The following is a 26431-nucleotide window of genomic DNA, read 5'->3' as shown; positions in this document are numbered from 1 at the left end:
CAACTGCAGAAATGCACGAGAATACCACTATTAGCACTAGATAGCATTGATAACTCATCTAGAAAAATCAAAGTAATCGACCTTTATCTTGATGTTCATCATGTGAAGCTAGTTCCCTTCAATCATTCACTTGTTCTTGAATGTTATTTTCCAAGGCATGAATGTACATGTTGAATGGGGAGTCATTTGATCTGATGTTTAATCCAGAAGCTGTTCAAAACCTTATAAATTGTTCTTTCCAAAACTGTCAATTTGATGATCTAATTGATTAATCAATGTTTTTATTTGTTTTTTTTGTAGGAAAAATTGATATAGCTAAATTATTAATATGCATTTAAATATGTTAATTAAGCACTGAACAGCTTCTTGATTCATATTGTACTCTTCATTGAGTAAAGTTGTCAAATTTATGCTATTTTAAAGGTTGCATTAAAAAAGTAGAGTTGTTAAAGTTTCTGCTACTTAAATGCTATTTTCAATATAAAGTTGTTTTCCTTTATCAATAAAGGGGTCTTCAGAAAGAAGACATCTATTTTCAAAATGCTGAATGATTTCCCAAAGATCTGTGGGGAGACTTGGGTGGCTTCTACAATAAGATTCATTTTTTGTTTAACTTTAACAAAGATATCTGCAGTGACATCATTGGTGGCAACATTTTTCCTGCATTTGAGATACTTTTGTACCAAAGTCAATATCATTGCACTCTTTCCTTATCCAACATCTTGTATTTTAATCAATAAAATTGATATAACTTATTTGCCCAATGCAACTTTGAATTTGTTTTTTTTAAACAGACAAAATAATCAAGATTTCACTAACTCTAATACTTCAAACTGGAATTTTTTTTTAAAACTCCCCATTCTTTTCTAACCAACATACTTGAGAACTATATCTGAAGAATTATTTTTGCCAACTTTTAACTTTGATGTAATAAATAATTCAGAAATTTATTAACTCAATATAGGAAGTCATAACTGTGGACTTCAACTTTGATTTTCAAGTGAAAACTAACAACTTTTATACCTCTTCCCTAAAGGGAACAAATTTGCATGTGCGCCTGTTTGATAATCTGCTCTTCTTGGGTATTAAGGGAACAAATCTTAATTTAACAGCTAGTGGGCATTTACTGTTATCATTACTTTTTAAAAGACATGTTTGCCTTGTTATTGCTTGCAATAGTTTTTCATTTTGAAACAGATTGTTCTGGGGACTTCTCTGGAAGAGTTTCTGTTTAAAGATGCATTTATCACAGCTGCTGTTCAGCTCTCTGGCTTTTCTTCGATAAAGATGCTTTCCTCCTAAGAGATATTCCAGATCACAGCAGCTGTAGACAGTCAAACTGGCTAACAACAAACTTGAACATCTGACTAGCTCTTGCCAGAGTCTGACAGCAAGCCAACTGCCTGAGACAAATCTTTCCTGATCAACTGCCTTTACAAAAAACTAATCTAAAATGTTACTTTTATTTTAGCTGGCTCCTTGAAAACTGCATTGTGCTAAACAAGATATACTGATTCACGGTGGCTAATACACACAGGTTTTAAAAGATTTTTCTTTCACAAGGGTACAGATAGATGGATACTCACACACGTACATTTATATACACATCTAAAACACAAACTCATTTAGTGACTATTACAAGATATTTCAGCATGGGGAAAAATACAGTTCTGATAATACTGTTCTTCGACACAGCAAAATTGCTGGGTTCACCAAGATAGAAACTGGCAAATTATTTGTGGTTGAAACATTCTTTTACTTTCCATTTTATTTACAACTATACAATTCAATACACTTAAATTGTCTGAATAATGTTAGACAATCTTATTTTATGAAAGACACAGATGAGATTAAAAGTTATAAATTTCCGTGTTTCATTTTCTGATAGTATCTGCATCTTTTCTAAATGAAAATTTAAAGAAATAAGAAATAAAACAAAAACCAACAACACTTTCATTAAAACTGGAAAAAAAGTGTTATTTAACAATTTTGAAACATCTGTCCACAGAGATTAACATAAACCTCTGTATTCGTGTTACATTGTACAGTTTCTATTGCTCAAAGACGCTGGCTATCGTGTTGGAAGGTCACCCACTGGAATCATCTGAAAGGCCAGATCACATTTGCATAATTTTAGCATATTCAACAGGCACTAATCCAAGATGGGTTGGGCAAGGTAACTGTGATAGGTGTTCATGCAGCCATAAATGTTCCTATAAACATGGGGGTACCAACAGTGAATGGAAAGCATTCTTCCTTGACTTGGTCCCATAAACAATAATGGCACTGCTTTCTTGTTGCTGCAAGGGCAACATCGATGAAGCCAAAATATATCGAAAATGCACTGTATTCTTTGGTACTTGAAACTAGTGTTCTACAAACAGCATAGGACCCAGGCAGCTGCATCTTAATTTAGCAATGTCATTTTTTTTTCATATTCTCAAAGACCATCAGATCCCAGATACACAGTAGGCTAAGTGACAGGAAACAGACAGCAACACTGAACAGTTGTTTACCAGACTGGGAGAAAGGGATCTATCCAACAGTCTGCAAAGAATCCCTGGTGATAAGTGCCAAAATCTTGATGGGCAGAATGGCCAAAAGGTGACACAGGTAAAAATGTAATATGTTGCGAGTGGCTACAATCCAGAATCTACTGCCTGAGAGAGAGATTAGGGCAGATTCGACCACAGATTTCGAAAGAGAACTAGACAAATAACTGAAGAGAAAATATCCAGGATTATATGAAAAGAGCAGGGAAGCGAGAGAGCTAGCATAACACAATGTGACAAAAAGACTCTGCTATAGCCATTGTTGGTTATCCATCAACTATCATCATTGTTTTGATTCGATTTCACAGCCATAAGTAATTATGTTCCGATTTTTAAGTTTGTTTTAAAACTAATTCATGTAATGGCTCATAAATTATCTATGCAATAGATGGTCTTGTTTAAATTTGTTGTGCCCACTAGCTGCAGAATTTCTAGCCGAACCTCAGTGAATTTTCAACCAATACCAATTTTTAGAATAAGTTTCAGCTGTGGGTCTTCTGTCTTATATCATCAATTTTTCTTGCATTTCTTTTCCAAGAGAATCCAACAAATCTTATATTCCAAGCAGGAATATTTGTAACAACAGTCCTCCTGATACAAGCTCCAGTTGTTGAAGTGACAACAGAACATATTACAACAAATCTTAGTTAATATCATGGCACTAGAATGGGAGGGGACCATGAGGAAAGGTGACCAGCATCACAGGAAAAGTATGACTGTGATAAAGCATTTGCTTTCCAATCATTCTGATGTTACTCAACATGTTTTTAATTCTTCATTCCCTCTTCCCCATTCCTATTTATTTCCAACAAGTGAGTTGATGAGAAGTCAGACAATCTCTCAATCTGAACTTGTTCCCACCTATACTCTTCCAATGCCTTGCCCTCCACGTTCTTTTTATTAATTAAAGAACTAAAATTAGAACAAGGAAAGATAGTCTTGAGTAATAGGAGGATCAGAGTTTGAAACATTAACTGTTTGCTTTTCACAAATGCTGCCAGACCTGCTGAGCTTTTCCAGCAATTTCTGTTTTTGTTTGTATTCTGTCCACTTGCCTCTTTCTATCCGCTACATATTGGTGTTAGAAATTGAATTCTTTACCTTAAGATGCAAACCATTAGGACATCTTTTCTAACTAAATAAACCATAGCTGAAATAATTAATCTGCTTCAAAATTCACTGTATTTTCTTTTGAAACATGAAAAAATGTTTCCATGTAAAAAGACGATTTGTGGCATTCTCCAAACGCAAAAGAAAATTATTACCGGCATGTAATCCATGCGCGTATTTGTTTTCATATTCTTAAACATACGGTTAAGCAAAAAAGTCAAACTGAATGAAACCAATAAAATGTGCTTTGATTCAGATAATGAGAGAAGGAAATGGAGCAGAAACTACTGGCATACAAAAGGAGATGATTAGTAGTTTCTTATAGGGGTCTGCGAGATCTGGGTTGTAGCGAGATGCATGGGAGAATCCAGCAATTTATGCAACCAGGCCAATCTCAACAACAGTAGCAACTCACACCATGTTTTATGTTTTTCACAAGTGGCATGGCGAGTTTCTCACTATGCAGCAACAAGTTGCTAATTGACAGGGATTATTAATTGTTAATTCCCAAAAAGGGTCACTTGACCCAAAACATTAACTGATTTCTCTCCACAGACGTTGCCAAACCTGCTGAGCTTTTCTAGCACCTTCTATTTTGTCTCTGATTTACAGCATTCGCAGTTCTTTCAGTTTTTAATCAAAATATTACAATCTGTTAAACCCATAAAGGAAATGTAACATTTATCACAAAATAACAAAAATCATTGCTTGTAATATAAATAACAAATTTACATTACAATTAGTTCGTTAAAAGTTCAGTGTAACTATGCTTTGTTTGGTATAAGGGTTTCAGTAATGAAATCAACAAACATTTCTCAATAATTACAACAAGGCTGTGGTAAGGCCTGAAAACATTGAAAATGTACTGCTATGAGAATGTTAAAGTTGTACTGACAATGCAAATTAAATAAGCTCCATCTGCAAATACAGCTCAAATATTTCTCACCTTCATCCTGTTTTACTTCACAATAAAATACATTTCAAACATAGTAAAATAGGTACTGATCCAGTATTAATGAAAAGTTACATGATTTCACCGAGTGAAATTATCAAGTTTTTTTTAATTCAACAGTGATGTTTGAATGTTCTTATAAAGCAAGTACATTAAAGCAGCATTTTCTTACATAAATAACGCTCCATTATCTATTTTCTACTGAAGATAGCTGTTTTGATTGGAGTGAAACCATAAATGAGGAAAGATTCAAGTTCAGAGTACATAATTATGCAAATAAATGGAGAGAAATTAATGACGTTGCAGTAAAAGATTGTATCTGCAAAATATTTCATTAAGTTTTGGCTTCTTGACTACATCAGGACATTTGGATAGGTTGAGGGGTGATTAGGAAAGGGAAGAAGAGCACCAAGTAAGATATTCCTGAAATTAGCACATTAGTTTAATATTTGGAATCAACAGTTCCAAATACTGGTATGGAAAAATGATGAGTACTACACATAATCCCACTACAAATCTTGCTTTTAAGTGTTATATTTTATACAGCTAACTGAAGTGCAACAAATTAAGTCTCTTTCTGCAGTTTATGGAAATGTCTTCTTAACTTATCGTCAACACTATACAATTCATTGGCAATAAATCAGCTATAATTGCATTGCATTTGAACACAGGTTCCGAGTTGGGCCAATGACAAACTTGATTAAGCACATTAGCTAGTGAAAACACCTTTAGAAGATAGAATTGCCAAAAAGGAATTCCATCAATTCTTCCTTTCATCTGCCAAGCATTGCGATTTTGCCATCGTACATAGACAACTTTAAGCTGGTGAAAAATATTAAGTTATACAGTTGCTTCAAAAAATATGTACAAATGTAATTCACACATCAAGGTTTATATACTACATTGGAGTTAGGAGTACACAATTCCAAAGCTTCCTTTACCGTTTTTCTTAAAGTGATTACTCACAATGGATAGAAACATTTCTTGTGACATTATGTCATCAATCACCCCAGCATCTAGCATCTCATTTAGTCTGCTCCTGGACTGTTCCCTCTTTGTTGCAGAAGTGGAAATTAGTTCACTTGTTATAACTTCATCACATTCAGCAGCATCAGAAGGATTCAATGCTACGGCTTGTTCACATTTGCTAGAACTACACTCAATTAATAAAGGTGGTACATTTTGCATTTCACAAAAGTCAGAATTTAATTCTGAATTATTTTCATTGACATTGTTGTGTGGATTCTCTTTTTGTTCTGTATCGCCTAAAAAATAAAGAGAGTCAGGAGATAAATACTCAGATTTTGTATTTTTTTTGTATAATTTTCTGGTTTCAATTAAAACTGGCAACTGTCATATGTTATTAATTTACTTCTATTTTACTGAGCTGTCTTTCATAATAGTTTATAAGTGTGCTTAGTAATACTTCAAGTTTTTTTTCAGACAAAACAGAATTTTTTTTCCACTAATATTCAATTTCCATAAAAACAACTTGGCTTTGGGTAAAAGGGGAAAATCTCACTAAAGTACAACTAAAGAAAATTTCAAACTCTCAAATATTCTGCAAAGATGTACTATTGTAGTAGAATAATTAGTGATTGCACAGTAACTCTGTAAACCTTTGATTGAGAGAGACCAATTTAAAATATACATTTGTATTTAAAGTGTAGGCAATGGCAAGCCTATCCATATTTGCATCTAAAAGACAGCGGACAGCCAACGTGAACTCTTCTGGTGATGTTCATAAAATCATGTTGGGTATGCAGTTCCAGTCAAGGGTCATATTATCAAATTGACATTTGGCATACAAGGAAGATTCAGGCCAAATGCAAAATGAAAGGTCAGGAAAGTAGTTGGTAGCAGAGAGTCAGTACAAAAACAGGTTGACAGCTGATAGAAGAGAAAATCCAAATTTTCAAATAATCATATTAAAAGTTAAAGGAGCTGATAACAGACAAAAATATATATCTATTGGTGGAAATAAAATACACTAAATGAGTTATCTGCCTCTGTGGCCATCAGGGAACAGGATATTAATAAAGCTATGGTACACAAGGAAGATACGAGGCTGCTGGATGAGATTAAAAAAATAGACAAAATGTAACAACTTAAAAGGCTGTGAAGTGAATAAATCATCTGGTCTTCTCAATTGATGAAGGAAGGAAGGTTAAAAATTGCAGAGATGCTGACCGCAATCTTCAAATTCTCCTTAGATGCCAGGTAGAGTCAAAGAACTGGAGCATTCCAAGTATTATACCCTTATTCAAAAGGGAAGAAGAACCCGATAGTTACAAGCAAAGATAAAATTAACCACCCTTTGCGCAAACATACACAAGTAAAATGAGACACAAAGATTTATTATGAGTAAATACATATTGAACAGTTGGATTTGCATTATTTTTGATGAGGTAACAGAACAGGTAGATGAAGACAATGCAGTTTATGCACCGGTAGTGGAGTCAATGTACTCACGTATTTTCAAATGTTTTGTAACTGAGTACCATATGTTAGGTTTGTTACTAAAAGTCTGTGAGATTAAAGGGATAGCAACATTCTGCCACATGTGAGTGACGAAATAACCATTACGAACAAGACAGAATCTAATTATCTTCCCCGAAATTCAACAAAATTATTACTAACCCCAACCCACAATCAACATCCTGGGATTAACCATTGCCCAGAAACTGAAGTGGATGAGCCATGCGAATACTGCGGCTACAAGAGCATGTCAGAAGCTGGGAAATCAGAAACAAGTTAGTTATCTCATGTCACTTGCCTGGACAAGTGCGGTTTCAATGACAAAAAGCTCAACAACATCCAGGACAAAACACCCCACCTAACATTTTAAAAATTCATGCCCACCAACACATAGTGGCAAGTGTGTATCACGTACAAGTTGCACTACAACAACTCACCAAGGATCCTTAGATGGCATCTTCCAAACAGATGACCACAATTATACAGAAGGGCAAGGGTAGCACGTACACAATATGTGCAAGTTCCCCTCTAAGCCATATAGCATCCTCACTTGCAACTATATCACAATTCGTGCACTGTCACTCATTAAGGTCCTGGAATCCTCTTTCAAAACAGCACAGTTGACATCCTAGTATCAGACCAAATGCAGAAGTGCAAGAAGATAGCTCACCATCACCTATCTTTTCAAGGGCAATGAGTGATAAGCAATAAATGCTAGCCTAACTAGTAAGACCTGTACACTGAAAAAAATTGACAAAACATAGATAGAAAACAAAGTGGTGATAAATGAATGTTCTTCACACTAGAGGGAGGAATACTGGAGTTTATCAAGGTCAATACTAAAATGTCTGCTGTTTGTGACGTACAGACATGGTTGGATGGGAGGTGAGGAGGGTGCAAATATAGCATCAGAAAGTAAAATTAATCTGTAGTCTGCTTTCAGTAGCCATTGTGTTGATAATAGTCTGATCCATTTTACAGATGGAAAACAAATTCTCATGTTCAAATGGTCATTTCTTAGTGTTTACGCATGAAGGCTTTATTTATGATTGATCAGTCCTGGTTGATATGTTATCTTAGTACTGTTGTACATAGAAATAGACTTGTTCAATGATCAGAGTGCAAATCAAGCATGAACAGAAAAGTGAACAGGTCTTTTCCTGAACATATAAAGGAGGGAAATCCTCGAACGTTTCCACCTTTCCTGCGTAAATCAAACGCACTTAACTTTTTAAAAATATTTCACACTGCTAGCCGAAAGATGACTCACTATAGATTTAAAGTGTACAAACTACATAGTATTAATGGCACAGAAACAGACCAAATGTGTTTACATTCCACTTGAGCTACCTCCCATCATTTAACTCGATCAGCATTTTTCTTGCAACCTCATTCAGATCACAAGTAACAAAATTAAGTTAACCAATTTACAAGAATTATTTTCACTTACCTGTTTGTGCTGTGATTGCAAAAGGAATTTTCTTTTTTGGAATGTGTATTGCAAATTTGGCCAGTGTGATGCCGTAGTCTTCATGGTTATGAATCAGATTGTTCATCATTGTTATTTTTGGTACATCGTATAGTTCCTCCATAAAATTCTGCAATAAAATATCCAGTACAAATGACATGGCATTCTATGGCACCATTTCAACTAGTTCCAGGACACTTTTATGCTCATTGTAAAATACCTTTATCAAGCATTATGCATAGGTAGGCATCTCTCATTCCCTCCTCCACAAAATTATTTAAAAGGCCAACCAGCAAGCACAGAGATTACAATGTAGTTACTACACCCAATGGAAGTGATGCAGACAACATGTGAAACATTATGGTACCTGCCAGATCGTCTCCATGAGTCCAGCATGCTCAGTCCTATAAACGTCAATGGTTGCATGCTAACAATGGATCTCACTTCATGTGAAGCTCATAACAATTAAAGGCTACTTACACACAACAGGAACAGCAGCAAAGAAGCAGGAGAGAAAGGCATGGCTACTTGGCCTCAATGCTTGGGCCATACAGTGATCAACATTATTGGCATGGTAGTCACTGAGGCCAGGGCAACTGATGTCACAGAAGCCATCTAGGATGACTTCACTCCTGCTTTATGCAAATTGCCCTTCTTCATACAATCTACCATACTGTACAAGCTGCAAATACTTTTGCGCACCTTCGCTGGCTCAGCTTTTGTTTTACCTATTTCTCATTTGAGAATTGTATTGCAGTTTATTTTCCATACAAAGCATTACATAAATGAAAGCTGCTATTGTTAAATTACTAATTTTCTTAAGTACATTTGGGCTTACCTTAATACGTATTCCCTCCTTGCAGTGATGTATGTCATTGCCAAAAAGCTCACATGTACTGCTCGGATAAATTTCAAGTCCTGCCCCCTGTTAAATAACACAACACTTTAACAGACGGAAGATTAAATCTTCTGTGCAGATCAACTGTTTTTCCCATTAATTCTCTCTCATAAAAGATATTTCCAAAGCATTAAGAAATTTTACACATTTGCTGCAATCGTTAACGTACATACGGTTTTCCAAATTTCTAAGTTTAGAGCTTTAAAGCTCACTACACTTAATTTTTGTGATGTCAAAATACATCAGCAATGAACATCACCAGCTAAGTGGTTCATTTTCTCGTATGTCATTAACATCATCCAGTTTTTGTTTGTTTGTTGGAAAAATATTTCCATAACCAAGTGTGTTATTCAAGATGACACAGGGTAGAGCTGGAGGAACAGGGCAGGCCAGGCAGCATCAGAGCAGCAGGAAAGTTGACGTTTCAGGTTGGACCCTTCTTCAGAAATGGGCCCAGTTTCAAAATGTCAAAATTCCTGCTCCTCTGTTGCTGCCTGATCTGCTGTGCTCCTCCAGTTCCACACTGTGTTGCCCCGGACGCCACCCTCTGCAGTTCTTCCTATCTCTTGTGTGTTATTCTGTTGTTTTTTAATCTTTAATTTAACTATTGAAACAATACTATGCACTCAACAGTTGATTTTATTAGAGTTAACTCAGACGATGGGAGAAGGGAAGGAAGAGGAACTGCTGTAAATTTCCAAAATTTCTCAGGCTTCTCTGATTCAAAAAACCTGGGAAAAATAATCAAGTAGTAATTAGGCATAATTTCAAAAAACACCCATTCCCTCCTAAAGAGTTATTAAAATTGAACAGAGAAGTAGTACACTTTATGGCCAAAAATAATGATGCCAGGAGCCAAAGTATTTTTCTGACAACCTATATAGGGTTATATAGTGAATAATTGTGAAAATCTGCATCTTAATTATTTCAAAGGTGCAATTCACTGTTCGCAGGATCACAATGAATGCTTTGTGGTTGATAAAGCTGTACTTATTTTTCTACAGAGATGTGCTAAATAGATGCACCTGTAATTTAAGATTAGATTTTAATCCTTCTCTGAAACAATTATTTTTTCCCCCAAGATAGCTTTTATTAATGCTGGTTTAAGTATTCAGTTTCATCATGTCAACCAGATTATGACGATTCCTTCAAAATCATTATCAAGTCAATCACCGGCTACATTAAATATGAAAACTACAAAGACTAACTGAAAGTCTGTTAGAAATTATACTTCAATAAGTTTCTGCAACTTGCATGTGCCAAGCTGATATCCATAGTTAGAAAAACTGTCTTAAGATTTTCCCCAGGAAATTCAATAATCTTCAAAAATTTGATCTTTTTGTTTGAAAAAAAAATGGAAAATGCTGCCAAAACATACAAGTGTAACAAATGACAATATAGTCAGAGAAAAAGACGGTATTTTCACTTGGAAGTGAAACTGCTAGATAGCTCTGACTACATCAAGATCATCAGGAATTTCCTGTAATACTGAATGGATTTTTTGTCTTCTAGATAGAGTGTGGAATGCTTGTGTATGTAATAATGCCAAAAATGGAATTGGCAGGCACAATAGGCTTGACAATCTTTACAGATTAAAAATTCTAACTTGAGAATATTCATACACAATGCCTTAAACACAATATTTAATGCGCTTAGCTCAAATTGTATATTATCTAAGAAAACTAAAGATTACAATTACGAACATTTTAATTACAAACATTCTGCAACTTTACATGTTAAACTGCATTTTTTTATAGTAAATCAATTTTAAAGATTATATTCAGCACAAGGTACACACTGCAGTTACAAAACTGTTATCTTTAGTAATAAAAACCGCAGAGAAAATAAAGCCACGTTTTTAAAGAGGTGCTTGCTTCTTTTGGAGGAACATTTCCTGGAGTGTTCTAATTTTTAAACGACACAGATAAATCAATTATACAATGTTCATTTTGAGCACTTTCAGAAAAACCCATTTCAATTTCTGTTTCTATTCTAAATATGTCAGGTCCGGAATTTTGTTGATCTTGCTACAGTATAATTAAGGCAAGAGAAAACAAACTAAGGTCCAGACATAGACTGAGAAGCAATTTGTAAGAAACTATTTTAAGCCAAATGCTTTTGGTTATTGATCGGCAATTCAGACAGAATAAGCATCAAATCAGATCAAATACTGTGCTAAATTCCTTATGGAGCATGACTGGGTTACATTGGTTATGATAAATTTGATTAAAGTAAAATGTAACTAGAGCAGAGATAATTAAGTATGTCTAAATTTTAGTCTTATTATGGTCCTGTATAAAGTACTGAAACACATTATGACTACAAAGGTAAGTATACTAGACATAAAAATGAAAAAAAGAAATACATTGTGTAACAAAGAGAAAAATCAGCATTGATAATCACTGTTCCACCATCCATTTGAAGAATAACTAAAAAAAACTTGAAAGGCAACAAAATAACATTTCAATTTTGGTTCTCTCTACGTCATAGCCTATTATAACATTAGAGTGATTTTTTGCACCAATTATTTATACTTTATTTCCAGTAGCTTACCAACACTAAATTCAATGTTAGTTGTGTTTTCAAGAAGTAAATTCCAGTTGCTTACTAGATCTACTTCTTTGAAAAGTATGTACATATTTTAAATTCAAATCTTTCAAAGAAATGGCCACAAGAATACAATTTCACTTATCCAGGTTTCCCTATATAATTTTAATGCCAAAAGAACAGGCAACATTATTCCTTAGTATTCATCAGCTCTGAAATCAGCCACTGGAAAGTTCACAATTATATCATTTGATGATACAGCCAGATGGAAGAAAGAAAGCACATTTAAAACATACTTGTCTATATCTCACTAGCCACAGCAAGTTGACTACACCCTCTTAGATCATGTCCAGTGTGTACAACAATATAACTAAGTGTGCTAAATGGGAAAAGTAAACGATTTTTGAAAAGCACAGAAAGTGTATTTCCTGATTAAATTTTCTAAAGACGTGGCATTTCTATACATTTTAAACTAGTCTGTTAAGGAAACTGATAGATTCAGATCAAATTCAGACCAAAACTGTGTCCTTCTATTGTGCGTAAATTAGATATTCTGTCTTCTCATTATGCCAAAAAATCCCACAAAATTAAAAAGCACGAGATTATCACCCCAATCCAGTATTTCTGTAGTTCTGAAGATGTGCCATTAAACTATACCTTTGCTCCATATAGGTCACAATTTTTCATATGCAATTTTGCTGATGTTCTTAATACAACTCCTGTAGTGTCACACTGGAATACACAATTCTCCAGAACAGCCTGGCCCTTACGAACACCTGAAGAGTTTTTTAAAAAAGTAATCAAAAAAATTGTATATGTTTTTCCACTTTATTCTATAGCCTAAATTAAAGAACAAATAATTGAATTTACATAGATTGATTAGATAGCAGTGAATAACTGAGATGTAGTTTGCTCATAAAACAAATAAGACTAACCACGAGAAATTTGTCAGTATAAAAATTGAGATCTTTAGCACATAGCAAAGATTCTATGAAAACAAAACAGATATTCTTCCAATATTCAATTGTCAAAGCTTGTAATATCATAGCAAAGAACTTCAGTGTAGGTACAGAAGTGAGTTTGCCTGACACCCAATGTAACTGTTCATTTTCGATATATGTTGGTGAGTCTACAGTCAGAATTATAGAATCTTACAGTACAGAAAGAGGATATTTGGCACATCATGTCTATGATGTACCTTTGATAAAAGCTGTCTGCTCTAATCCCCTATCCCAGTATTTTCTCCATAACTCTGCAAATCATTCATTTTCATCTAATTTGTTTTATGTGAACACTTGGACAGCTTAAAATGAGAATAGTAATCAATCTGCAACACCATTCATATACGTGAAAATCACCACTTCACATCTAACCTTGAAGTCAATACTTCAAAACACAGCACAATGAAGTCTCACAAATTTGTCCATGTACATTATATGTACAGATTTTTATTTCTGATGCATTGAAATATCACAGAATTTTAGGATAAATAGATAAGTGATAAGATTACTTGCGATTGTCTACTAATTCATGCTTGATTTATTTTAGAAGAAAACAATTAGCAGCACCATAATTTATTGCAATATCAACAAAAACAATAATAATTGGCATGCTTCAATATATTTTCTACAAGCAACAACAAAACCACACAAGTTGTTCATGTACTACTGGTTGACAGAACTTTGGTTCTCAAGTGCTACAATCGCCCAGTAAGTGGTCTCCAAGGATATGTTTGTATCAGTTCTCAAGTGCCAAAGTGCTTAATATCACTCCCATGCAAAACCATTAATCAATGCCCAAATTGCTCAGCACACTACAAAAATGGATTGTTTTTAGGGTATCACTTTCTACATTCAGGTACTTAAAAATCAAAGAAGAAATTGTTAATATGTGAATAAACAGTACTTGCATTGTGTTGCCATTGTCTTACCAGACCATAGGGCTGCTCTCTCATTAGAGAGAATATACTGGTGGTGTTTTAACCTGAGGGCTGCCAGACCTGACAAGGGGAGAGGTGGAGGAGGAGCCTTCATGGTAACCCCAGCCAGTGATGGGAATTGAACCACACTGCTGGCATCACACTGCTTCACAAACCAGTAAACACTAACTTGACAGTGAAAACTCTTTATATACTTATATGAAGAAACATTGAGTTTTAAATATGAATTTAATTCAGGCAAAATGTAATGCTTTTCAATAAAAGAAATTGATCTTTTTTATGAATAAATAATTGTCATAAACTCAAACTTTGGTCATTTTTCTTTAAAGAATTGGGAAGATTAAGGAGGACAATGTTTAACTATGCTGGGTCAATGGCCATCTCCAAAACAAAAAATTTCTAATTATCTCCCTTTGCATTCAATTGTATTAGCAATGTAGACTTCCCAATCAGCAACACCCTGTGGGTTGATATTGGCTAGAAATACAGTGACTATAAAGGACACATCAGGAGTCAGGAATTCTGCACCAATAATCTCATGACTCACCAAAGGCTGGCCACCATATTAATATAATGTGTACAGAGAGAGAGACAAGTTAAATGTCAACATATAACATAATAGCATATAATATGGAGAAATATGAGGTTATTTGCTTTCCAATTGTAGAAAAGAATAGTTTCTTAAAGTGTGCAAAACTTTTAATTCTGGATGTTCATGGTAACTTTAGTGTATCTGTACAAGGAACAAAGTTAGCCTACAGGCACAGCAAGCAACTCGGAAGGCAAGTAACACATTGGGTTCTATTGCGAGGGTCTGTAGTACAAGTCTTGCTACAATTAATTGGACTTTGATGAGCACTGGGTTTCACGTAGTCGGTGAGTGTCGATCTTTGAGTCCATGTTGACCCAGGCTTATGGTTACTTAGAATGATACATCACAAGCACACAACTCCTAACTTAATCACACGGTCTTAGTAAATTTTTTTTATACTCTGTTGAACAACCAAACCTAACAGGAGATAATAATTTTGTTCAACTGGATAATCTAGTTAACTAGTGATAGACCCTTAAAGCAGCACTGTAACTAACCCAAATTTTAAAGGCAAACTTAAATTAAAATTGGAGGAATATCTTGGGAGAAGATAATGCACTTAAACCCCTTGGATGCCAACAATAATGGAAGGCCTTAAGGATGCCAGTGGACACCACATACTATCTTTTCCAGGGATACCCAGACACAGATGTAACTTCAAAAGGGAGGTAAGCAGCTGGGTCTCGCAAACCCCTCAACAGCCTGCTACTTGACCTTTCAATGGCCAGCTTGACAAAGCCCAGGAGCAGACTTTTAAGGTTGTCCCCAACATCCCCAGCCCTGCAAGTGTCTTTTTTTTTTAAAAAAGACAGTATTCTTTAACAAACTTACTTGGACATATGACACAACTATGATTTGTGGGACTTGAACCTGGATCTTCTAGACCAGAGGGAGGGACGTTGCCATTGCAGTACAAGAGCCCATAATTTGATTTCTTCTTTTATATTTGCACAGCTGTTCCCAGACAGCAGCTGAATCTTTGCTACAATGGCACTGTTTCAGATCACGCAGAAAATGCCTGGTCAGTTCATATTAATTCCATTCTGTTGTTGTTACGGCATATCTGACCTTATGAATGAATATGTGGATAGACTGGATAAACAACAGTGACACCCAAATACACTCACTGTCTAACACTCAAGGTATTGGAGATAAGGCACATTTAAAGCATAGAGATGAGATTGTGTACAAAGAAATAATTTTCCTCTATCAACCTGACGAGTCTCGAAGTATTGAAGGCATGAGAATAGTGGAACATTTATGATGAAGTACAAGAAAGCATGACAAATAAAGAATGCATAACTAAGTTGAATTGCAATAAAGAAGTGGTTTCTAATAATAATTCATTTAAATTTGTAAAAGCATAGGAATATAAAAGTTATTGTAAAGTACCTTATTCTTACAGATTTCTGTACTTTAGCCAATGCAGCAGTCAACAGTACTATACTTACATAGAATGCCCTCTGTAGCACCGTGTTGAATAAATTTCAAATTGGATATTTTTAAACAATTGGCAGTGCAAGCGACAAAGGCATCTCCTTTACCTTCCTTCTCCAGCACAATGTCATCAGGAAGCCCATATCCTAGACAGAGGAAGAAACTATGTAATGATTTTGTGGACAACAAGCTGCAACAGACTTGTTGGATATTAACAGTCTCTATGATGCTAACAGACAATGCACAAAATGATTTAGATTTTTTATGGTGACAAAGCATTGGTGGAAGTCCAAAATCTCTAGTTCACTTTATTCCTTAAAATCTAACTTTTTAAAACGCTAAGCCACTTTGCTCCATTTCTCTAGATAACTGAGGCAAACTTCCTCTTCATATCCTGCCTTGCCCCCTAAACTTCCATCTTACTGGAATTCCTCTCCCATCTACCTTCACGTGTTCTATCCAAGGGACCAACTTCCTTCACACCCCCTTCCCAATCAAACAGTATTTCCAGTAAACTACTGAACATCCAACTTCCTTTCTTAGTTTCCCTGTAGCTAATATTACTGTGCTCTTCTTTGTGGAATTGTCCTTTCTTTCCTTCAAATTTGCTTTCATCACATCATTGTTCTTAAAAGCATCCACTGACCAAAGTTTTCCAAACCATTACAATAACTTTTTATTCTTAAGTCAGTGTTGTTCTGCTGTCTCTCAAATCCACATCATTTTCTCCAAACCAAAAATGTTTGAATCACTGCAAGCAGGTTTCTACCCTTGCAAGAGGGCTGAAATAGCTTTCAACCCCAAATTCAGAAAGATGAACTATCCTTCTTTGTTTTTCTCAAATTATATATAGTGTTTAACGCTGCTGACCTCGCCACCATAAGAAAAATTAGAGGGAATGGGGAACTGCACAGTCTGGTTCCATTCATATTCAGGTGAAACCAGGAAATCAATTCCAGTGGATGCTTTGCCTCCTACTACAGTTAAGTTTGATGCCCCCAAGGATCTATTCGTGACTCATCATATTTATCATCAACATGTTATCTTTCAGCGACATCCTCTGAAAACACTGAGTTTTTTTACATGTATGCTAACGATAGCCAACTCTACCTCAACACCTTTCGAAATCCCTGTGTCTCTAAATTGTCAAATTACTTTGAGACATTCAGTACTGGATGAAAAAAAAATTCTTCCGGTTATATACTGGGAAAACAGAAACCATTGCCTTTGGTTCCCATCATAACCTCTGTTTCACCTCACCACTTTATAATTATGGTGCGTTGTTCTGGTCTTCATTGGCAGTGGAACAGTGAGCTATCAGCTCACTCATCAGCTTATATTTTTCTAGAGGAAACAGCTCAATATAACTAAAATCAACTACTTCTGGCATTATTCTATTTCATCTTTTTTGAGTATTTTCCACTTTTTCCAAATTATGTTTAAAATACGGAGCCCGGAGCTGACCGCAATACTTCAAAAGCGTAGTCTAATCAGAACTTACACACAATTTTTCCATATTTATGTTTATGACTAACATTCTTGAAAAATATAATTATCTTATTTTATATATCAAATTATCTACTCCTGCTGAGTTTTATAATCTTGTGCCTATATGGAAAGATAAAAGAATATTAAATATCAGAATACAGACTCCAGAAGATCCCTAAATCTAATAACCCAACAGAAAAACTGCTATTAAGTCTTCATTTGCCCAACATGTGCTATTCCCAATTCAGGCAGGCACTTGCATTTCTTTTCTTTGAAGTTCTGTTCTTTATTGCACTTCTCAAAATTCAACCGAAAGGATTTGTGCTTTGCCTTTCCCTCATTGCTTGATCATGTTAAATAAGGCTCCATCTCATCATGTAGTCATATGCGCGTTGGCTACCATTTGGACATCCTGGTCCATTGTTTTGCTTCTTATAACTTCCGCCAGCAATACACAGTGCTTTTGTCTCTAACTTCTACCCTCTCAATATTGTTCATATTTGGTTGTGCTTTGTTGAATGAAACTAGCAGATATATAAAACTTCAGTAATTCATTTGAAATGCTATCAGACAGTTGGAAAGAGATTTAATGAAGCGCAACATCTTGCAATTCTTTCACATCTTCAGAACTCTATTCTACAGTGTCCTGAATTTGCATTAGGCAAACAAAGAAAGGAATAATTCATAATTTTAATTATAAGCATGCACAAGATTAAAAAGAGTTAGCTATATTAAACCATGACTCTTATACGAGTTGGTTAATGTGGTCTTGCATTGACATACCAGGTTTACAGATAAGAAAGCCAGTGTAAAGAATGTAAGTTTACATTTTATCCTTGGAGTACCTACCTTCTACTTGAATGGAATCAGCTATGCTGAAGTAGCCATTCACATAGTAATGGCCAGGACAGATAACAACAACATCTCCTTCAAAACAGGCATTTACTGCTAGAAGTGGATCACTGTGAAACTAAGACAAAAAGTAGCTAAAGTAAAACACTTGCTCCTATTTCAAGGGCATACATTTCATATTTATAAAATAATTTCCTGTAGAAGAAATTTTTAGACTCAGGAGTTGAAAAAAGGATCATAGTTGTATAATTCTTCATTTCAATGTTAACTATACACATGTCCACTGAACTGCATAACTTCAGTTAATGATCACAGGAACCACCACTGAGAGCTTGTTGAATATTTCATGCAAAGAGTTATCGGCATATTTCCTGGAAAATAATTGTGAGGTTCAAGTTTTAAAACTGCACCAGTTAACACAAATGTTTCCTAAATCTTAAACTGACTTGATCATGATGCCACATTAACGAATTTTATATTACACAAGTTTAAATAAAAACTTGAGAATAGCCAAGACAAATCTCAATCAGATTGGCTCCTTTTGCAGTACTATCAGAAGTTTGCAGGTTTAACTCAATTACACAAAGCTCAAAATCTACCTGGCACTCCACTGCAGTACACATTATCAGAGATATCCTTTTGCACATGTTAAACACAAATCCAATCAGCTCATTCCAGGGTTTCTGTTGGACCTAAGAATGCAATTCCTGGTTTAGGTTACTCCCTCACTGAATAACAAGCACTGCCATTATTCAAGACCAGAAACACCATATATAGCAACAGACCACAGCACATATAAAGTAATCAACTCTGGTGAATAAAACAGCTAATTTTTCGTCATGCCATATTTTGTAAAAGGATTACAAATTTGTCCACCCTGCAATTCTTCTGAAAGTAATGGAGTCAACTAACATTTCATACATTAATGTTGTGAAAAATCATTACCTCGAGTACATGCTCCTGAGTCACACAGTCCGGGTTTAGTTTCTCCCTCAGCAGAGACTGCAGCAGAGTAACAGTCACAGAATTTGAAACTACATGAATAACGTTTTCACCTGAGGGACGAGGTCCTTTAGCCTGCTTTGCTGGGAACCCAAAGCCATCCTGACATAGCACATACCTAAAAATAAATGCTCAGTTATTGGTGTTCGCAGCTAGGATTAGAGTTTCAGATTTTTAACAGCTTTAGCCAAATTTCTCCCAATCTTCAGTCATCTCAGTACAGGACATTCTGTAGGAGATCCTCCAGGCAATATTTTAGGCACAATGAGCTTCAGCTGCTTCAATGATGCTTACCTTTTTATATTCTCAGAAATACTACCGGCATTTTAAAATATTGAAATCAAAGATCACTTCAGACTTGTGTTTTAAATCTCATCTTCTACAGGATACACGTCTATATAATGGTCTTCAATTTAGACAAATGAATATGGTACAAAATGTAGACAAAGAAAAAACCCGAATTTTACAATGGTAAATGGTGAAACAATCAAAGTTGCGATCATGAATTCAGAAAAACTGACAATTTTGGGAAACCGTGCACATGCATAGACATCTAGAATTATCTTCTGATTTATTCATGCCTGTGGTTCTTACTGATCATTTTTGATACCCTTGAAAAGGTGTTTTTAGATTAGATTAGATTAGATTAGATTACCTACAGTGTGGAAACAGGCCCTTCGGCCCAACAAGTCCATACTGTCCCTTGAAGCATCCCACCCGGACCCACACACCCCTGAACATTGTGGACAATTTAGTACGGCCGATCCACCGAGCCTATGCATCCTTTGACTGTGGGAGGAAATCGGAGCACCTGGAGGAAACCCACGCAGACATGGGGGGAATGTGCAAACTCCACACAGACAGTCGCCCAAGGCTGGAATTGAACCTGGGTCTCTGGTGCTGTGAGGCTGTAGTGCTAACCACTGAGACACCATGCTGCCCTGTTGCTCAGTTTGCTTCTTAAACTACTGCTAACAATGTGGTATAGGTACACTCAGTGCTATTGGAGACAGGGAGCTTGTAGGAACAACAAAACATTTCAAAGTCAGACAAGAGACTTAGAAGGAAACTTGTAGGTGATGGTGATGGCATTTCTATGCACCTAGTGCCATTCTACTAAATAGCAGAGGTCACAGGTTTGAAAAATGCTTTGGAAGGAGCCTTGAGAAGTTGCTGCAATGCATCTTGTAGATACTGCACGGTGTAAAAATGGTGGTGAAAATTAACTTTTAGGGTGCTGGATGGGTACCAAACAAGTTAAAAAGCAGCCCACTTCACAAGAGTTACAGGAGCAGCAGTCATTAAGTGGAAAGTATACCATCACCAATGAGATTCTACATTTGACGTTGCCACAGACTGGAATCTCAATCAAAATGAAAAAAATCACTTTAAACACTGAGTCTAACAAAAATCTTTTGAAAAAGATACACCTTGTTTAATGAACTGCAGCTGGTGTTATAACTGCATACTAACTTCAAAATGATTGCTCAACACCCTTGCTGATTTAAAAAAGCTAATTTTATACTGGCAGAATATCAAATTTCTCCATGATGAGTCAAAATTTCATGTATTTTTACTAATTTCTTCTAACATTTACAGGAATATTTTAACTTCCAAATCCAATCACTTATTTTGTATGACAATTTAAATTAGGTGAAGGATGAAGTACTTTTAAAATTCCAGATTTGTCATTTGAGAATATTTCAACATGATTGCCTGTTTACTGTAAACCTGCAGCTCCATTGGACTTGGCAAGAGATTTAACCTACCATCTGGAAAAGGGAAAGGCTGCACCAGACATAGGTAAATCTTTGTCAGCAACATTCTTAGAGGTCTGTGGCATGCTCTGCCGCTTCACTGGTGACTGCAAAATCTAGCCTTTTGCTACAAAACTGTTGAACTTTGGTAAGAAGAAAGTAAATAGGTGATTTATATAAAAAAAACCTTCCATTAATTTTAACATGTAATAGAAAAGGCATTGTTTGTAAACAGAAGAGAAACCAAGTATTAATTACCTATAAAATGGGGTCTCCATTACTCGAAGTTTATACTTAAGTTTCTCCAATTGTTCACAAAGTTGAACTCCTTCCACCATGGAAACATTATTCAGTTCAGATTCTGATGCTGAATCACTACCAGATATATTCTCTCTCACTTTTACAAATTCCTTATACGTCTCCTCACACTGGGACAACAGCCGATTATATTCAGCAACAAGATCGGCAGGTACACGATCTTCAAGAATATCATAGTACCTGAATTCAAAAGACAAAAGTGGATGCTTTCTCCAGTAAAACTGTATCCTTAATTTCATAACCAGTACAGGCACACTTCCCTTTATACAAGCGATAAGGGTACTGTTGAACTCATCTTACAATTTGTTTAGTAGGATTACAGATGATTTTGACATCGTGAAAATATTCACGGATATGGATTCATTCAGACTCAATTCTGGTGTAATCTCCGAAACCTAATTAGTTGCAGATGAAAAGAGTAGAGAACAACAGACTACTGTGAATTCCAGAACATTATCACAATCCAATCATTGATAGATTCACCAGTTCAATATTGTCAAGCAAAGATCAAAGTTCAAAGTTCAGTTTGCTTACAGCACCATCTGGTGTCATGAATCAAACACTGCTATCCCAAAACAAGCATTGAAAATGAACAGTGAAATAAAGGATTATTTTACCCAGACTTGGGCAGAATAAGAAACAATTTTTAACCTGAGCAGGATTTCATGAAATACAGGATACAATTATGAAGATCATATAGTCACAATTCACTAGACCATCTAATTTCATTGACAGTTGCATCTTAAGTAAAATTGAACAAGATTTAAAAGATGAAGACAACAAAGAATATGCAAGGGCTATCAACAATGTTCTCTCTAAACTGCACGTCTGAGGATTTGTGAAGATCGGCTGTGCAGATGGCACTAAAATTAGTCAATAATATTAGAAAATACAAAAGCAAAGTACTGTGGATTGTGCAAATCTGAAATTTAAAAAATGCTGAAAATACTCAACCAGTCAGGCAGCATCTACTGACAGAGTAACCAAGTTACACTTCAGATTCATGACTTGTTGAGTATTTCCAGCACTTAATTTCAAAACATTTATACACTGCATCTCAATGCTTTTTACCACATGAAATAAGTGATAAATGGAGTTTCTACAGAACGTTAGCGTCAATCTCATCCTTAACATTTGCTCCATGCTTTTAATAGACCACTACAGATGGAATTTTAAAGGTTCATAAGATTATTTTCTGACAACATGATATTCTGATGTGCTGACATTAGGGCAGAAGGGAAGTTATCCAACATTCCAGAGAATACATATTTGAACACAGTAAACCTGTGATTTCTATTAAAATGGTGGCAGGGCTTAAAGAAATGCCACTACATTTCTAGGAAACACTGTTCTAACTTCATCACCGAATAAGTGAAAATTACATTAACCCTAGAAATGCTGAATGAACTCTAAATATTCCGGAAATTTTCAAAACTTGACCGTGTCAAACTTTGGCAAACCATACTAACAGTTTTAATCTTGGTTCACAACATCTGACAAAATAATCAAAATCATCTTCATCATCTTCATCCCAGCTTCTCCAGATGTGTAGAAAGAAAAATCTACAAAACATGAATATGAAGCAATTTATACTAATTGCAACCAACTGCAAAAATAGTAAAAACACACATGAACTTATTTATATCAGATGTACTGAAAACAATCAAAATTTACCATATAGAGCAGCCAGTGAAATCATTCTTTAAAATCTCAACTAATTATTGAGCAAATGTGGCTAGCAAGAGTTACAGGAAAAAGCTTTCTCAGCAACTTTTCTTCAGTCGTGAGGTGTCTGCTTTGAACAAGCTCTAACATAAAAGCTGGTGCACCTGCTCTGAATCAATTGATCATTTCTAACTTATCAAAAACCAAACAAAATCCATTGTGAAATGAAAGCTACAAATTGGTCACCTAAACAAATGCAAGATTTAAAATAGGGTTGAAAAGTTGGAAAATATCCTAGGAAGCTTCAGCCACCAGATGTAATTTTATAAAATAATTGACAATCAATTATGTTCCACAACTTTAAGTTGCAACTTGTGCAATGCAGAACTGAACAGATGCTTCAATTTCTACATTGTGTTAATGCAATAAAGACCATTGACTGTATAAATCAGTTATATTTCTCGGCCAGAACATTTGCACTAAGCAGTGCTCTTGAGTGTATAGTGATAAATCAACAAAACCATCAATACCCCCATTGAAATGGATAGCATCTTCTCGAGTCCACACATGCTGAATAAAGCAGAAATCTAGAGGTTTTTCTATAGGGTACACCATTGATGCACTATCCTAACCAGAATGCAACACAAAACCTTGCTGAATGAGGTTTAATTGGGTTTTTAATAGCATACTAGCATCTAACTTCTGCTGAATACTTCTTTAAACAGAAGAAAAAATTTGAGACTATAGAAAATTTTATATAAAATTTTTATACAAGCCTCTGAATCTAATCATTTATTTTGTTAACTAAAGATTAATGTTAAAAAAGTGAAGGATATGGAAGGCTTCCTGATTTAATGCAGATTAATACCAGTATCACTGTCATAGCATGCCAAAGCATCCCCTTGATTTAGAATTTCCTAGAATTAGGTTTTCATCCTGCTGTTCGATTTTTGTTTCCTTCACCCTTAAGCAAAGAACCATGCTTCATAATTGAACAAATACTCAAACAAAATTAAAATCCTGCTTGTGTTACAGGTCAACAAACTAGAGCTAATGTCTAACAGCAGCAGTATGTCTAGCAGTAACAATACAAACCACAACAGGGAATGTTATCAAACATAAATCAGCTGTCTGAATCCATACGATTTTTTAAAAATTTCAAAAACAATCAAAATTTATTACCGAAGATGTTCAATGGCAAGAGCAGTTTGATCAAACTCTCCTGACTCATCAGACACCACATATAGTTCTTGCAAAGGCACCAAGTGCTTTTTTGCCTCGAGAAAACTTTCCATTGCTTCTGCATCAAGAGGATATGCTTCAGACTCATAAAGGAATGGTTCGCTTAACTTTACCACAGCTTTGTGACTTGAAGTCTCCACATCGGTCACCTGAAATTATAGGGAGTTTTCTTTTCAAAAATAGAACAAACTCAATGTATGATGTCACTTTTTTCAGTTTAATTAACAAAATTTCAATAACTGGTGCTTTTGAAAAATACTTGTTGCAAGACACAAGTGTCTTTTAAGCAAGTTTACAATGACTGCTACCAGAACAAAATGATGGACAGGATAGTTGGCAAAAATCACAGAATATGTCCCCTGTTGTGAGGCAAGTCAAAAATTTGGTTTGGCTACATAAAGTCAGAAAATGCTGGAAACATGCAACACATACAGTAGCATCTGTGGAAGGAGGAACCAAGTTTTTCAGTCTGCAACTTTTCTAACATTTTCAATGAAAAAGGATATTGTAATGGCATGAGTAAAAGTAAGCAAAAGAAAGACCAGAGAAAATTAGAAAAGGCAAAAATCAACAGACATCATCTGAGGAAAGAGGATCTGAAGTTGTTGAATAGCCTACTGGACTTAATTTCATGACGTATCAAACAGAAATCTAGTTTCTGTTGAGCTACACTGCTCTCATATAGGAGACAAAGGGCAGAGTTGGGCAGAGAATTAAAACAACAATCAACTGGAAACTCATGATTGAAAACTAAATGATTCCACAAAGCGGTCAAAAAGTTGTGTTTGCCTTCCCCCATAACAAGGAAATCACATGACAAATTTTCAACACAGTGCACTAAAATTGAAGGAAATACAAGGAAATTGCTGTTTCATTAGGAAACATTGTGGACCAGGTGGGAAAGGTTTAGATTAAAAAAAGTAAATATTGTACTTTCAAAGCGTGCACGGGATGGTGTAGTAGATAGTATGGTACAAATAGGTTTGTGTTCTTGACAGAAAGTAGTACACACCCATGTCAATAAGCATCAATAATTCATTATTTAACACAACCTTGTGCAAGAGGTGCAAAAGAGGACATCTCTGAAATACTATTCAGTCAGATCCCAGCTCCACATGATCTGATATTATGAAGAAAGAGGTCCTTACCATATGCTCAGTAGAGCTTAAAAAAAGTTAACGTTTCATTCCACATTCTCCAATACACCCAAGTTCTTTCTTAATACCTCTTTTAATTATTAATACTTGACTCAGTATTTCCACCATCAGATTCCCTCACCCAGTCTCCACCGCATGAGGCAATCTCCAACAGTATTTCAACTTTTTATGGGCCAGACCAAACCCCCTCAAAATACAAGAAAGCTTAGACCCTACCTTTTTCCTTATTTTAAAGGCAAGTGCTAGATTTTGCATTTCAAATGTAATTTGATTGGTCAAACTCAGTCTTGAAGGAAAACACACTTTATTCATACACTACAGCTAAAACACAACAAAATAAAGAAACTGGAATAATCTAGCTTTGCTGCAAAATTAAAGGCAGAACAATAGGTTATTTAATTACTAAACAGTAACTGTGCCAATTTAGTAACATCACAAACACACTCTTGGCAAAGGTAAATTCAGTAAAATAGACTGTCTCATGTAATTCTAGCAGCAGGAAGAGAACCACAGCTTTTAGCTGCAACAGAGGAAGGAATAAGAGTTTCCACATCCAGCTTCAAGATCTCAGCAACTGCTACTAAGAGCTAAATCTAAAAAAAAATCCTAGTTCTGTGGGAGCTTGACCTCACCCATTCAGACTGCTTCTATTACTCCAACTTTTGAAAGAAAACTCCTAGGCCTCTCATGATGTTTACTTTATTGGCTTTGGAGCAGACTGCTCAAAGCCTCCTTAACTTTTCTTCATAAAAAAAAAACAACAGGACAAAATACACCTCAAAACCATAGTATCGTCTCAAACTCTCAGAGCACATTTGCAACATAAATGCTCTATTATTTCTTCCCTGAAGATTAATACATTGGAGGAGTAGGATGGCAGCTTCACACAACAGCTGACTCCTGAGTTGTGACATTATGCTGACTTGAATGCAACAGCAATTAACAAAAGAAAAATGGATTCAAAAGGCAAACCTCCA

The 26431-nt window shown here is 35.3% G+C and overlaps 1 protein-coding gene across 2 annotated transcripts in view; it reads right to left on the bottom strand.

Annotated features, from left to right (window-relative positions):
• Positions 1 to 1829: 1829 nt before the first annotated feature.
• shcbp1 (SHC SH2-domain binding protein 1) overlaps positions 1830 to 26431 on the bottom strand; it is a 32568-nt gene continuing 7966 nt past the window's right edge. The window contains exons 4-13 of one of the 2 annotated variants that reach the window (XM_048547194.2): positions 24238 to 24446; positions 22860 to 22952; positions 21331 to 21570; positions 19259 to 19433; positions 18311 to 18431; positions 15988 to 16119; positions 12663 to 12781; positions 9399 to 9485; positions 8543 to 8690; positions 1830 to 5879 (exon numbers count right to left, since the gene is read on the bottom strand). In XM_048547194.2, the coding sequence (XP_048403151.1) occupies positions 5524 to 5879; positions 8543 to 8690; positions 9399 to 9485; positions 12663 to 12781; positions 15988 to 16119; positions 18311 to 18431; positions 19259 to 19433; positions 21331 to 21570; positions 22860 to 22952; positions 24238 to 24446 (1680 nt within the window). In that variant the 3' untranslated portion in view covers positions 1830 to 5523. The remainder of the gene's footprint in view (positions 5880 to 8542; positions 8691 to 9398; positions 9486 to 12662; positions 12782 to 15987; positions 16120 to 18310; positions 18432 to 19258; positions 19434 to 21330; positions 21571 to 22859; positions 22953 to 24237; positions 24447 to 26431) is intronic. The other variant, XM_048547195.2, reaches the window with a different exon arrangement.

This window comes from Stegostoma tigrinum, chromosome 16 (genome assembly GCF_030684315.1).
Source record: "Stegostoma tigrinum isolate sSteTig4 chromosome 16, sSteTig4.hap1, whole genome shotgun sequence".
Classification (NCBI taxonomy): domain Eukaryota; kingdom Metazoa; phylum Chordata; class Chondrichthyes; order Orectolobiformes; family Stegostomatidae; genus Stegostoma; species Stegostoma tigrinum.
This window is presented reverse-complemented; position numbering and strand designations above follow the sequence as displayed.